Consider the following 16345-nt stretch of genomic DNA (forward strand, 5'->3'; position numbering starts at 1 on the left):
TGCTAACCTTTAAATATATATCACATTACTATTAAATGTAGCTTGCAATTCTACAAGCGTAGATTCCCAGCTGCCACTAGAAGTGCCCTTGTCCCCAATCTGAACATTATTAAATTAACTGAAGAAGGAAGACCTACACATATATGTGTTGCTCCATTTTCAGACATATATTCCTGGCTAATAGGACAGATAAGCCCCTCCTGCAATCTGAGGCTACTAGAGATGAAATTTTCACTTCTTAACATCCAGCACATCTGTGCTAACTGTGGTTAGTCAGAATTTTGTGTTTTGAGGGCGAGAGATAAAAATGTCCCATATTTAATCTTTTCTTTTCTTTCTTTTTAATCAGGACATCTTGCAGTGAACAGCTATCAAATAAGAACTTCTGCTTTAACAACTGTGATACCCATGTTGTTGAACGAATCTTTCCTGTCCTTTCTGTTTTGGTGCACGACTGGGTTTGAATCAGCGTAGTGAAGGCAAGTCCTGGATGGGTTAAAAATAAAACCTGAAGATTTGAAACCATTTCCCAGGTGCATTCCCCAGCACTCAGGTGAAAGTAGAAGTCTTTTTGACATGTCCATGCATGCACCAGAGCTCCCGAAAAGGTCTGAATTAGTTTGCCAGCCTACGAAGAGTGCTATTGCAACTCATTATACCTTTTGCTAATAAATGAAAGATGTAATGTGCTATTTTTAAAAGGGTTGTACTGTATGATACCACACTGTATTGTTGATATGATGATATGGGGTCACCTTTGAAAAGCTCATGAATAAGGCATTGCACCAAAATGGGCTACTGACTGGCATCTTGCAGAGGAGAGAACATGTGGAATATACAGTATTTATGAACCTTTCCCCTGCTACCAGCAATTATTTCTCAGACAACTGTGGAAAACGGTTTCTGCAATATTGCATGAGTTAGTGGGAAAGTTTGGCATACATGACATGATTACATTCTCTTCTGGACATTAGCAAAATGGATTTCGGCTGGAATACAGATTGCAGACTGCATCAGTTTTTTTGGGTGACAACTAACACAGCTGGATTCATGTCAATTAGTATTCTACTTTTGCTGTGGACTGGGATATTCCCAAGGTTTATAATGCTTCTGTACATGTTTGTGCACATGTATCTTACCATGTATGTCACACAGATTTCAAGGAGAACAGAATACAACCAGGATACAAAGAACCATACAACTAGTCTAGTTCCATGCGTTCATGGTTGCTTTGGGGTTGTTTTTGCCAGCCAGGCATAAGCAGCATGATAAACTGCCTTGGAAACTGAATGGAGTTTCAAAAATGGTGTGTGATATGGAGGAACCAGCTGTTCAAAAACGAAGAAGTAAAAAGTCACTGTGTTTGCACAAGCTCCTTGCATGAGTAGCTTTTTGAATCCTGTCCCCTATTATCTGCATAGGCTAAAATAATACTATGTGGAGCCTGAAAGAAAATGTTGCAACATGGAGTGCTCATATTCAGAGTTCCAGCTAGGCAACCATGCCCATTTTCAGTATACTCTGTTCCATCCATTACCACCCCCACCCCATTTTTCTTCTCCCAACAGTCAATATGCATTCTGTGGGTGCTAAAACATGCTCAGTTGTTGGTGAGCTGTTCTGGGGATGTTGCTATTTTTCACCTCTTTAAATTCCCATCACCCCAAAATATTTTGGATTCTCCCTGAGCCTGCTATGGTGTTTTGGATACATAAGGATTGGCACTCAGAGAGTAAGTTCACTACTAGTGTATCATACTGGTCTTCACTATTCCATATAATGAACAAAGGAAGGAAATAAACACTTGTATCATTTCCCTCCTCCTATCATATGGATCTAAGATAGGTAACAGCAAAGCAAAATTTTCAGAGTAACAGAATGGTCTTACCTCGTATTTTAAATCTATTGTAAAATCTGACTTCAAAGGTTCATTCTTCAGCCTCTTTGCAAGCCTGTGAAGTAAAAGACATAATAAAAATAAAATGAGTTGTTTTTATACATCACACTCACACACATCATATACAAATTGTATGCATACAAACTAGATGCTTTCAGCGATCATGCCATTACCTAGAAGCATGAATACATAATATCCTAAAAGACAATGCACAATGTACATGTACTGTACACTTCAATTCCAATCCACTCTTCTCCACTTTTCACTTTCCTTGCTTCATGTATTTCCTTCCTCCTTTTACTGCCTTTATACGTACCACCCTATCCCAGCTCCCAGATATAGAGAGCTAGCAGAGGCAGCTGCAGTGCTCTTTCAAGAATATTTCTGCACTGGGAAGAGGTTCTGCCACATGCTTACATGTCTAGAGGCAATTGCCACGTGAACAGAAAAAATAAATTCTGAATACCTAAGACAGAGGTGGCTTTAAATTTTCACCTAGACCTGTGGACTTTGTTGGCACAACCAAGAATGATGGTCAGTAGAAGGAATAAAGAAATAGTAAGTTTTAAAAAATATTAAAAATTGGCAGGTGTCGGGGAGGGGGCAATAAAAAACTGCTGGGGGTTGGATATGGCCTGTGGATCAGCCACTCCAGCCAAAGACATACTCCTATGTTCTATTTTTAAATGGAAGCATATGCTTAGGTAATAGAAAGGCTCATTATTCAGTATTTTCACACTGTCAATTTCTCCACAACTAAACATGAAGATTAGTCTTTGAGATTTTAAAAATAGTTCCATAAGAAATATTTTTGCTTCTAGTTTCAAGAGGAGTAGCTTTTTAGTCTGTTGCAGCAAAATGAGCGTAAGTCTTCTGGCAACTTGTTTCCAGACGTACAAAGAAGATCCACAGTTCAGCAGCCAATTATTTCTTGCTTTCTTATGTTCCCCATCTGTAGCATTTAAATATTCTCAGCTTTTGCCCAGGTATTTTACTAAGAAACCCTAAAAGATACTTGGCTAGCATTTAATTTTGCCCATATGCTAATAAAACAAAGTTAAATGCAAATACCTATTTCCCAACATGTACATTTATGAAGAAGTAATTGCTTATTAATGTGCTTTATAATACCCTTGTGAGATAGTGCATGCAGTAAAAGGGAATAGAGTGTTTACAGTTACTTAACATTGGATAAAAGCTCATTTGTGATCAAAGAGTCTAATCTCAATTTATATACATGTAAACACAGCAACATTTAATGTTTAACATAAATATTTTACTTCTCCAGAGCATTTTACAAACACCAACCATTTAGTAAACAAATTTAGAAAGATCACAAAACTGAATTCTTACTTCTTGACAAGTGGAATACTAAGTGCCCAGCCAGCAGCAAAATCTGGAAATTTAAAAATTGTAGGGTTTTCTGCAAATGCATAATGGTGAATAATTGTAGATTCATCGTCATGTAACGCTTTTCCTAAAAAATATTCCTGTGGGAGAAAATAATAGAATCATAGAACTGTAGAGTTGGAAGGGACCCCAAGGGTCTAGTCCAAACACCTGCAATGCAGAAATCTCAATAAAAGTATCCATGACAGATGGTCATCCAACCTCTGCATAAAAACCTCAAACAAAGGAAAGCCCCCCACCTTCTGAGTCTGTTCCACTGTCGAACAGCTCTTACCGTCAGAAAGTTCTTCCTGATGTTTAGTTGGAATCTCCTTTCTTGCAGCTTATATCTGCTGGTTCAGGTCAGGAAAAAACAAGCTTGTTCCATCTTCCATGTGACAGACTTTTAAATATTTGAAGATAGCTATCATACCTCCTCTTGGTCTCCTCTTTTCCAGGCTGTACATACACTCAACCATTCCTCATAAGACTTGGTTTCCAGACCCTTGATCACCCTGATTGCCCTCCTCTGCACACGTTCCAACTTGTCAACAGCTTTCTTAAACTGTGGTACCCAGAACTGGACACAGTACTCCAGGTATGGTCTGACCAAGGTAGACTAGAGAGGTACTATTACTTCCCTTGACCTGGACACTACTGTAGATGCAGCCTACAACAGCAATAACTCTTTTTACTGCTTCATCACACTGTTGACTCGTGTTAAGTTTGTGGTCTACCAAGACCCCCTAAATCATTTTTGCAAGCCTGCTGTCCCCTATCTTATATTTGTGCAGCTGATTATTCCTGCCTCAGTGTAGAACCTTACATTTGTCCCTAATGATATTCATTTTTTTAGAGACACTGTTGAGTATCTGGTGCATACTTTTTACAAAGCTGTGTGGTCTAATGTAATGTAATGTAATGTAATGTAATCTTTCCATTTCCTTCAAAAATCCCCAATATGGAATGCTGCATGCCCTTTTTGATGATACATCACTGACACTTTTGTCTATCAGTGTTATGCAGCTTCCACGTGAATTGATAAATATATACCAGCAGACAATACTTTGATAGGCAAACTACTCCTCATATAAATAGAGGTCTTTCACTCATTGTTGATATATGTCATTTACTGTTTTATATTTGTAGGTGGAACAGATTCAGGTAGGTACCTGTGTTGGTCTGACAGCACTTTTTACCATACCTTACTGAATCAAGAAAAGGTTAGTCTGTATGCAAATTTTCCTCCCCATACCACTCAAGCAGTGGTAAAAAGTTTTATTCATTGGCCCAGGAAGTGATAGGTCATTAGCCAATAAATCACAAGTCTTCATCTATGCATGGCATTAGAACAGATACTGAATCTTAATCGTACACTAAAATTTCTATTCACCAACTTGTCAACTAAGCAACATGAGTAAGTGTACACTAATCTGCTGCTTGTTCATATAATTAACAGTTGTTAGCTGCAATTAATAGAAGAACCTTTCTATGACCAAATGTGGTAATTACTTTATCTTAGCCACACACTGGAAACCATTCAGAAACAATACCACAATATTTTGTGAATGCAAGAAGAGTGGTAAAGTGTAGTAGAGGGAGCAAATTTTTTGCCACCGTTTTCAAGGTTCATTCATATCTAGAGGCTTGATGATGTATTTAAATCATTCTATACATTTAGATTAGGCAACCTTTGTAGAAGCTGGACTGATTCTTCAGCAAGGCTTGTTCAATACTGTTTAAAAGTTTTGGTCTTTATAATGCTTTCTACCAATTTTCCCCAAATTGATTTAGGCTACTAGTATGTAATTTTCTAGAAGGCCACTTACTGTGAATACCTCTATTTTAAAAAACTGGTTGCTAATACCACTGCTATTCAAACACAGTACATGGGTAGTTTTGTTCTTAGACATCTCCAGGGTTTGATCTTGTGCACAGTGGTAAGTAGAGGAATAAGATTCTTAGGATGTCAGTACAAAAATGCGTAATGCAATGTAGTCTCTTTGACCTACGTTCATCAATTACCTTCAGTTCCCACTGCAGTATAACTTTTAGTCATTAAGTGCTCCTATCAGGAGTGGGAATTTCTTTATTCATTAAAGCTTTCTTTATTCTTAGAGCATTATATAAAAGCCAATTAACCAAAACCTCTATTTCTAAGCTAGTAATCTAAATTTCCCATTTTTACCTCAAAATGCAAGTAGTCAATGAATTTAACTTCACCTTAGACTTGTCATAGCCTTCAAGTATTTTCAGTAGCTTTACAAGATGTATTCTTGTATCTTCTTCACAGAAGAAAAACCACGAAGAATTTCTGCTGTATGTAACAGAAAAACTGACAAAAAAAGATTAGATTATTGAGATTATTGAGAAGACTGGGAAAGACTTAACAGTGTGACCCTAGACACATCTACTCCAAAGTAGTACAATGAGACTTACTCCCAGGTAAGTATGCTAATAATATACTGTATTTTTCGCTCTATAAGACGCACCAGACCACAAGACTAGTTTTTGGAGGAGGAAAACAAGAAAAAAAATATTCTGAATCTCAGAAGCCAGAACAGCAAGAGGGATCGTTGCGCAATGAAAGCAGCAATCCCTCTTGCTGTTCTGGCTTCTGTGATAGCTGCGCAGCCTGCATTTGCTCCATAAGACGCACACACATTTCCCCTTACTTTTTAGGAGGGAAAAAGTGAGTCTTATAGAGCAAAAAATACGATATGTCTTGTATCTTAAATACAAAAATAAAGAACATTTAAAGAGCCATGTGAATTGATTTTCATCAGCAATATAGTGATGGCTACCCCAGGCAACAAAAAGCAGTGTTACTGCCCTGCTCAGACATAACAGGAAACCGGACAGGTGTGCAGCCTCCCTTACCTGTTAAAACTCTCCGTAACCAGCAATCATCTGATCAGTTGTTACAGCAAGTGCCTTTGAAGTCTTTTACAGGTGTAGCTGTGCCTTCAAAGGGACAAGGCTATGCTTGCTGTCAGCACCAACCACCTGACTGGCCCTGACAGTGAGCCCCTGTGACTACACTGCAGAGATCCCGGGGATGAACAACTTACTGCAACCAATCCCACTGGGGTTCGCTGTCAGGCAGCCTATCATGCAAAGAAACAACTGTGAGCTCACTCAATTCTTCCTTTGTAACCACATCCGTATTTGGGAGGGGGAGAATGATTTTGCAGGTCAAATTGGGACCTGTGATGGGCCAAGTTAGGCCCATGAGCTAGAGATTCCTCACTACAGCATTACATCAACAGCAAACATCGAGCTTGCACACTTGCCCCTTTCACACACCAGAGGAAAGGAATGTTGGTTTTTTGTTTTTAAATCACTCGTCAAATCTGTCTTTTGCCCCTTGGTTCCTTCCTTCAATTTTTGGACTGTTTCATATGATGCCCTCCCAATTACTGTTCTGATTATTTTTAATGTGCAATTGTAAAGAGCTTTGGGTAGCTGATATGAGCTGGAAAAAACAGGAAGAACCATCATAAATAAAGGGGAAAGGCATATCCTAGGTGCGCCACAGATAACCTCTAGGAGAGCCAGTGTGCTGTAGTGGTTAAGAGCAGTGGACTTGTAATCTGGGGAACCGGGTTCGTGTCTCTGCTCCTCCACATGCAGCTGCTGGGTGACCTTGGGCCAGACACACTTCTCTGAAGTCTCTCAGCCCCACTCACCTCACAGAGTGTTTGTTGTGGGGGAGGAAGGGAAAGGAGAATGTTAGCCGCTTTGAGACTCCTTCAGGTAGTGATAAAGCGGGATATCAAATCCAAACTCTTCTTCTAACCCCTTTATACGGCCTCCAAGAGCCCTACGTTTTTCCACATCCACTCGCAGTAAATATCTGCAAAACATCGCACCCTTCCGATACTCACTTCTTCCATAAAGCTTCTTGAACCTTTATTGCCTTGCCTTTATCTCACTATTGGTTATAAATCAAAGTCCTCTTCCAAAGAAATGGCCTTCAGTTGAGTATTGCAGATATGATGCACACAGTAAGATGGACATGTAGGGAGAGCATTCCCAAAGGGAAGGAGAAGTAGAAGGAATGTGTGCAGACAGGAGAGAACAAAAAAATGGAAATCTTTAGCTCAAAACAAGTATTGGTGGTGGGTGGGCTACTCCTTTCTGCCACATTTTCGCTGCAAATGGTTTTGGTTCTACCAGACAAAAATTTGAACTGGCCTGAACTGCTGCCTCACAAATTATACCCCTGTATCAAACTTACTCGTGCATTAACGGTAGAATGGTCCATGCACCTTCATGCTTGTCCATCTGATGAATAAGCAGAACTGTGGGCATCTCCTTTAAGAAAAGGGTAAACATTTTTATAACGTTCATGTTAATAAAACATTAGTACTGTACATTGTTTTAAACATTTTGGTTTCAGCTTTTCCTGCAAAACGTGTTCACTACAATTTCCCATTTCCGCTGTACTCTTTTTAACAAAACAATTCTCTACTGCTCTGTGTTTTAATATTTATTTTTACTTTGATTTTGTTTATAACTGGCTTAATGTTTTTATTTTATCTGCTCTTATCTGATTTTTATAGGGTTTAATTGTGATATTCTAATATTGCTTGCTATAAAAATATTTGTTAAATGGGAGAAAACACTGACCAATACATGAGCCAGTTTAGAAGTGACAAACTCAGCTTAATCTACCATTCTTTATTAAACAGAGAACAAGGTTGGGCTATGCACTCCCCTCACATTTCCCCATGCAGTGCCTTGAATACTGGTTAATTTGAATCAGTGTTTCCCATTATACCCAAACTGGCATACTTTAGAATAAATCAAGGTTTAGTAACCAGGACACCTTGAGTCTAAGCCACAGTTCAGATGTAATAGGAACTATGGTAAGCTAAGCAGTATACAAGTGCTGAAACTGGCATGCAGGGGGCGAGACAAAAACGTGGTTCCAATGGTCTTTCCTGGTGCAATAAACTATGGTTCCTTGACCTGAACTTGCCACCTCTGAATTAGCCTGCCATAGAATGCTAAGGAACCAACACAGGGCAAATTTATGTCGGTTCCTTGCACTTTTATAATAAATCTCGGGATATCTGAATTTAATATATTCAACACTGAAGAAGAAGAAATAAGTATCAGATACCTTGTGCAGTTTTGGTTCTTTTTTTGACTACTCTGGGATTCTGTTTGAATGGCAATAAATCAAGTATGCATAATTCTTTCAACAACTGGGCATTTATTGCAATTATTTTACTTCCTTGGCAGTCCTACCATAAACACTTTTGTCTCTCTCTTAAAATGCCAGCTATTTCTATCACCAAATGCAGGCTTTCTACTAGGATGAATGAAGGGGGTAAATCTATTTATAGCTGAGGAAGCTTGCAAGTTAGGTTCCATGTCAAACATTTCCCTTCAAGTAGAAGAAGGTGGGCTTCTTATCTCAGCAGCCTTTTAAGAAAGGAAAAATGGAGAGCTGCCTGAGCAACCTTCAACAAATGCTTTGATTTTCTTTGAGAATAGCTGGCTGGATTTTGGTCTTTAAAAAAACAGTTTCAAGTATACTTGCAAGCTTCATTTACACACTCGGGCCTCAGAATGTTGCCTTTCAATTTTGCCATTATAACTGCTAAGAATATATATTCTGCAACTTTATCTGTTGTTTTAGCACATCAATATTGCCCCTCTTCACCATACTTTGTTATTCTGTAATAAACCCAATAATTTTACCTACACTTTTTCCTAAAAATTACATACGGTTTCCCAATACTCACTGGATTAAACAAGCATCAAACTTGCATAGCTTCAGTTAGAAGAACTGCTTCATGTGCCTTTAGATAACGGCCCTTTTGAAAATTTTATTCCTACCCATGGACTGCACTCTGCTAGGCAGCAATCAAGTAGACCAGGCAGCAATCAAGCAGTTCGCTTTCTTGCCCATCTAATTCTATAACAGGGCCAGGATTAAAAAGGCTATACAAGTTATCCCCTGAGAATAAGACTTTTTTGAAGGGCTTCTCAAAGTGCCGACCCTCATGCTGCAAGGCAAGCACCACTCTGAAGAACTGGGGTGGGGAAAACAATTCTCATCTATTTTAGGCTACAATGGCAATGGCAATAATCAATATGAATGCTCAGTGAGTATCTTTTGATAACTGTGGATTCTTAAGAGTGCATATTCTCATATTTATTGTGGGACTAGATCCAAACTTAAGTCATGCTTGGAGAAGAGCTATTAAAATCTATACAATTTGCAGTGGGTCTCTTTTAAACATGGCCAAGTTTGGATCCAACCCAAAATAAATAAGGTAACACAAACAATGATGATCTGAATCTAGCCCATGTATCTGGGATAATTTTACAATTATGACACTATAGTTTTACTTTAAAATTATTTATAGGTAACCCTTTAATTGGCAATGAATATTATAACTTGCACAGTACTCTTATTTTCTGATATTATCATTTAATATCACAAGTTTATTTTTTAAAATTTTGCATGCTTTTATCACCATTTAAAGACCACAATTATACTAATGTTGCATTATTTATTCATGACCAGCACTAAGCAAGATAATAGCACCCTTGCAATTTTCACATGAATGGAACAATCTGTTCTCATAATTTAAAATTCTGAAGTTTATTAGATATTTCATATCAGGTTTTACAAGTGAAGTGCAGCTTTATAATATGAAAATCTTCCATGTGTTCAAAATACAAGGTTGTCAACTGCATGCTATTTTTGTAGAGACAGAATTCCATTAGAACATAATTCTAGTAATGGACTTTATATTCAAAACAGCATAAATAGAAACGCATTTAGTCCTACCGCTATACTCAAAATTTAAATGAACACCATAATTGCAGGCATGCTGCCAAATTGTCTGTACAGCCTGCAGCAAACAGCAAGTAATAAGTGGAATTTATAGCAACCTAATCATTTTATACTCTCGGTCACTGGCTTTAATCCAATGATAGTCTTAGCATCCCAAAGGAGCCCAAGAGAATTAGCCCAAGCTCCAAAAAGCAAAATGAGTTTCATAAGCCTTAAGCAACTAATTCACATGGATCTCTTAGGTAATTTAACAATTTTATTATCTTGATGACTTAGATGTTTTCCACACAGAAAAATCAAAAAGCAAGAACTTTGAAGTCACAAATATTAAGGAAATTAAAGTCCATTTACAAATTTCCCATAAATGCCTATTTCCTTCCCATTTCCATTTATCCCTAAATAAGAAAGTCTCCTATGTATTTTGTCATCTGAAAGCAGATTCAACCAATTTTTTGAAATACCAAGTAGAACACCTTTCTAAGCCACAGTATTTGGATATGCATGATAAACCGCCATTTTGAAAGAATAGCAAGCTAGAGTTACGACAGTCCTAAAGCTATGAGTAGCTTCCATAGCACACCGAATATTGAATGTCACTATAACTACAATGGTCCCACTTGAAAGGGCAGTGGGGCAAATCCACGCTGATACATTATTATATTCTAATATAATACACCATACTTAGCATTTAGGATTGTGTTGTGTCAATGTAGAGGCTTCATTATGGCCAATATACCTTTGAGGATGGACCATCTTACATTCCAGAATTCCTCCTATACTCATCAATCAGTAATTCTGAACCATGTGGCAGGTGTTTGTTTTTTTGAAAAAACCATTCCACTACACAGCTTCTGACAATGGTTGGCATGATTCGCAATTCAGCAGCAAGCCCCATCCTATATAAAAATGCATTATCAGGATGCCACAGATCATGACAGTGCAGACAATGGCCATGTTTGAATGATTTTTCATAATTTCATAAACCATGCTTTATGAAGCTGTTGATGAGTGCTGTGGCCGTAGGCTCTTTCTTCCATCCCTTGTTTCGTGCCAGCATGGAGATCTTGGTTGCCATTAAACAACTCCATAAGGCACCCCAAAGTGATTTACAATATATATAAAAGTTACATATATAAAAAGTTAAAATGCAATAATAACTATAACTATAAAACATTTTAAAACAGCAGAACATACATAACATCCATTCAAATCCAAGCCCAAAACAAACTGGGATAAAGATTTTAAAAGGATTGTTGATAGGGGGACACCTTTAGCAGATGCTGAAAAGACAATAGAGAAGGCCCCAGTCTGATTTGTAATGGGAGGGAGTTCCAAAAGGGAAGTGCTGCCACACAAAAAGCCCAATTCTGAAATCACGAAGAATGGACCTCCTGATAGGATGGTCCCATCACTAAGTCCAAGCACTGGTCCTAGGCTTGCATGGTCTCTCCCGATTCAGACGTTCCAGAGAACTAGAGCTACTGATGACACCTTGGCCCAAATTGCCTAATAACCGCTCCCATGTAGATGTTACGTTGCATCAGGGAGAGGATAGTGCTCTGGAGCACCACACAGCACAACTGTCAGGGATGCAAGATATAATCACCCCATTCTATTCTCTGCAACTGATGCTGAAGACAGGACCAAAAATACTGGAAAACAGTGCCTCCAATACCATCAGAGTGACCAAAAGCAATTCAGCCCCATAACCAGGCCAGAACCGCAACTGCAGTGGGTCAAGAGAACTGGTTTCGTCCAAGATTATTTGCAACTGTTACACCACAATCATCTTAATCGCCCAGAAGGGGGGATTTATGACAGGTGGTAGTTGTCACAAAACAATGGTTCCATGGTGGATGTTTTCAGGAGTGGTTGATTCACCTCCGCTTTCTAAGTGGCCAGAACCAGGATGCATATTGATTACATCCTGGACCCATTCAGTTATACTCACTCAGCAAGCTTTAATTAGCCAAGAGGAACAGGTGTTGACGGAACACATGGTTGGCTGCATGATTTATTTATAAAAGTACCGTACTGTATATGTATATTGTAGTTTCATGAACTATATCAAAGAGTCTACAACAATTAGGGTTGCCATATTTCAAGAAGTAAAAATCCAGGCACAAAAGCAACCCTAACAATAATCAAAGTATAATAAGAACAGCACAAAAATTAAATTGTTGCTAGCACTTTGTCCACTGCATAAACAGGTTGTGGAGGTGAAGGTTGCTGTAAATAGAGCACTGGAAGGCACAATCCTTTGGAATCTTGTACAAGCGATTTATTTAAGTGTGCCTTTTTCATTTCATGTGAATAAAAGATGTTTTCTTTTATTAAAGTGGTTCGTTTCAGAATAATGCGTCACATTTTTCTTCTCCACTAAACTATACTGTGTATGCCAATTAACATCTCCAAATGCTAGTAGGAAGCAGAATGTCTTATTAACACTACTTCACATCAAAATAAATGCGTACATGCAGCAGTAAAAAATGAATGTAGAAAAATTAACAATCCACTAGCAAGACAGATGGAAACTACATATCCTGTAATTATGTTTTGGCAAGCATAACAAACCAGCATTGGAAAGCTCATTAGGACAGGTAATAAAATCTAATTCAAACAGAACATTCACCTATAACACCAGTTACAGTATGACTCTGTAATTTGACTGCCCTCTGAACAATTTTTAATAGTTGCTATCAGTTATTTCCTTTTTCTTTGCTTGCTTCATTTATATCCTGCCCTTCCTCTAAGGGAGAGATAAGCAAACTTTTGGACTGCCTGCACTGGATCTTTACGAGGATCAGTCTCATGGGCTAAATTTGACAGAAAGGGGGGGTAACTCACCTGTCAATCAAATGTTATTATGACATCACATTTATCAAAGTCCTCTATGCAGGGCTTCCAACGTGACTGCCAGATGCTTGGCTTTGAGATTGCACATGTCATTATTATTTTGGCACTGTATATATTATTTAAATTTTCATGTAATAGGTGTTGAAATGCTGTCCATTTTTGTTAATTAGTTTTTGTAAACCACATACAGAGTTGTTTAGTTTGTGATTTATCTCACTGCATTCCTTGGGCATCGGGACACAGGTGGCGCTGTGGGTTAAAGCCTCAGCGCCTAGGACTTGCTGATCGAAAGGTCGGCGGTTCGAATCCCTGCTGCGGGGTGCGCTCCCGCTGCTCGGTCCCAGCGCCTGCCAACCTAGCAGTTCGAAAGCACCTCCAGGTGCAAGTAGATAAATAGGGACCGCTTACCAGCGGGAAGGTAAACGGCGTTTCCGTGTGCAGCTCTGGCTCGCCAGAGCAGCGATGTCACACTGGCCATGTGACCCAGAAGTGTCTCCGGACAGCACTGGCCCCTGGCCTCTTAAGTGAGATGGGCGCACAACCCCAGAGTCTGTCAAGACTGGCCCGTACAGGCAGGGGTACCTTTACCTTTACCTATTCCTTGGGCATGGTACTGAACTTAGCAAAGGAGATGCTTGGGAGCCTGCAATGGTTTCAAAGCCCCTTTGCTGTTTGCAAAGGGCTTTAAGCAAGCCCCCACACTCCTGTATGAACCTCCAGAGTCTCACATGACAGCAGCGGGGTTATGGAAATGTCCTTTGCAAAAGTACTTTTAAAGTATGAAATCTGCTGTTTTATTGCTGTCCTTTTGGTGTCTGTTGATGTGTGATTTTATATTGATTTAAACCCAACCTGGGACCTGATTGGTTGAATGGAGTTATATAAAGGCAATATATAAACTATTTAAATGTTTTCATTAAAAGAAACACAATCTCAAATTTATGTTGAGCATCTCGAGTGAATGTCATTCAGCCCTAGTGAATGTTAGCCAACCAGAAACTCTATATCCCTGCATAGCTGCAATGATGCTACAATATGAGGAACACAGAGTTTGTGCTGAATCCTGAGGAGGGGAAAAATAAGAAATAAAGGTCTCTTAAACAGTTAACTGGGCTGAGCCCACTTAGAACTAGATGCACATTTTTAGCAGCTAAAAGGATTAAAAGATCGTACAACCCAACTTTTCCCAAGTACGGCTAGGGAAAAAATGGATACTGCATGGAATAGTGTCAGGTTGCCAGGCAAGGCTTATCGTCCCCCTTTCTGTAGATAACAGCATGAAGCAAAAGTAGGCTTTTGCAGCAACAGAGAGTTTTACTGAACACAGCACAAACATTCAGCATCCATTCTCACCATGTAGGTGCTCCCAATTGAGTTCCTCCCACTTCCCTCTAGGTACTTCAATCTCCTGACCACATGATCCCTCCACCACTGAGCCTTCTGAGAGGCTACCATATCCAGACATCTGGCTCTAGGGCTCATGGGCTGCATACTTTCTAGTGAGGGAGATTCAACCAGCTCTCTCTCTCCCTGTTCCTCTCCCCTTGGTTGCTCTTCTCCCAGCTCAGCCCAACTGTCCGTTTCCGAACTGTGTCCTTCCACAAACCATTGCTCTAGGTCGATCCTATCCTCCTGCTCCAGAGGAGCTTCAGGATCAGGCCCTTGCGCAGAGGGAGAGCGCGGCTCCCACCATTCTTCCTCAGAGCAATACCCTTCAGTCTAGTTCCTGACAAAAGGGCAATGTAATGTCGAATTGCCATATTTTTCCAGTTAAGGTTTTGTTCCAATAGCCCCTGCAGTCTTAATGCAGTCTTAATCAACTGCCCTGAGACCTCTGGGTATGGGGGGTATATAAATTCAATAATTAATATTAATATTAATAATAATAAGTCTAATTCTGCTATATGGCTAGGTTTGTACAACAGTGAGTATATCGGATTAGGACCAGGAAGACCCAGGATGAAAGCCACAGTCAGCTACACGGTTCACTGGATGACCTTGGATCAGTTAGTATCTTCTGGCCCAAACTAGCTTAGTGTTGTTGCTAAAATAAAATTGGGGCGAAGTGGAGGAGAACTGTTTATGTATACTACTCTGAGCTCCATCAAAGAAAAAGGGGGAGTGTAATAAATAATAAACATTTAATTAGCCACAGAATACAAGAGAAACAAAACAGTTCAGGGTTAAAAGTCGCAGGATCAGGTTCTATTGTCATAACCATCACTTGAGGTGGTGGTAGTGACAATAATTTGCGTGAAAGTTGTGCAGCAAAAAAATACACATACATTTAAAACTGTGCATAGTACTGACCTCTAGCAGTACCTGTCTAAGTAAAGTTTTAATTAATTTAGGAGAACGGTGAACCTGGCGTTATAGCTATCACCCTTTCTTTAGACTAATTGGTGGGCAATCTGTTAAATTCTGACTCCAAAAGGAACATTCTCTTCCATGCCGAGCATGCCCAAACCTGTCTTGCAAAACTTGGGCATGAACAGAACCACCTCAGATGAGTTAGTAGTATCAGTAGCCACCATCAGGCAAGCCAGAAATGTTTCAATTCCATAATGTCTGCTTAGCACAGCCTTCTGCAACCTGACCAAAAATGTATATTTTAGGAGCTTGTAGCTAGTAAATCTTGTGTGTAATTTTAATGATGATTAATTTGGACATAGAAAAGCTACAGATTAAAGTGTGTCAGAAATCCAATTCTTCAGCCTGGAAGCATGTCCCCAGGTATTTCATACGAGACGTTTTTAAGTGTTCTACATCATTTTACATTAAAACTCTGATCAAAAATAAACTTCATTCAGTGTTTTTTTAAAAAGTTTCTTTAAAAATCTCTACTATAATAACCTTTACCCTAAGATAGTCTTTATCCGCCTGGAATTATAATTTTTAAAACATTCTGCAATGTAAACTGATGACAGAACATTCACTGAAGCAAAGAAAAATACTTCAAACAGAAGTAAAGCATTTTGCATTAAAAAGGCTTTTCGAAGAATACAAAATGGGCATCTTCCCATTGCTTTTAGGCAGTATTTCTCAAATGAACCCACAATTCAGCAACAGCTAACTTTTCTGCAGGTGAATAATGACATCCCAATCTCCCAAATCAGGTTGGGACGGTGAGGCAAACGACAGGGAGATTCCCACCACAAGCGTTAAGTGGATTGATAAAGGTATTTTACTAGGGTCATTCAACCCAACTGTGTTTTGGTTACTGGTGGAAGACCTCACTTGCCTCCCGAAACTTTGTACTGCTCTCACAGGTGTTCCATACACCTCCCACAAAGCAGCCCGCCCCACACTTTGAGAATTACTGGCGTACTGGGAAATAATGTAGGCGTTCAATATGTTACACAGTAGTATTTATGAAGTCTGTGTAA

At 39.1% G+C, this 16345-nt stretch overlaps 1 protein-coding gene across 7 annotated transcripts in view; it reads right to left on the reverse strand.

Annotated features, from left to right (window-relative positions):
- The window catches only part of B3GLCT (beta 3-glucosyltransferase), a 76678-nt gene that overhangs the window by 34128 nt on the left and 26205 nt on the right, over positions 1-16345 (reverse strand). For all 7 annotated transcript variants that reach the window (XM_081909377.1, XM_081909382.1, XM_081909381.1 and 4 more), the window contains 4 exons: positions 7527-7603; positions 5510-5621; positions 3251-3387; positions 1889-1952 (listed from right to left, as the gene is read on the reverse strand). In XM_081909377.1, coding sequence (XP_081765503.1) covers positions 1889-1952; positions 3251-3387; positions 5510-5621; positions 7527-7603 — 390 coding nt within the window. The remainder of the gene's footprint in view (positions 1-1888; positions 1953-3250; positions 3388-5509; positions 5622-7526; positions 7604-16345) is intronic.

Source organism: Podarcis melisellensis, assembly GCF_964234715.1.
Source record: "Podarcis melisellensis genome assembly, chromosome: 4".
In the NCBI taxonomy this organism is placed as follows: domain Eukaryota; kingdom Metazoa; phylum Chordata; class Lepidosauria; order Squamata; family Lacertidae; genus Podarcis; species Podarcis melisellensis.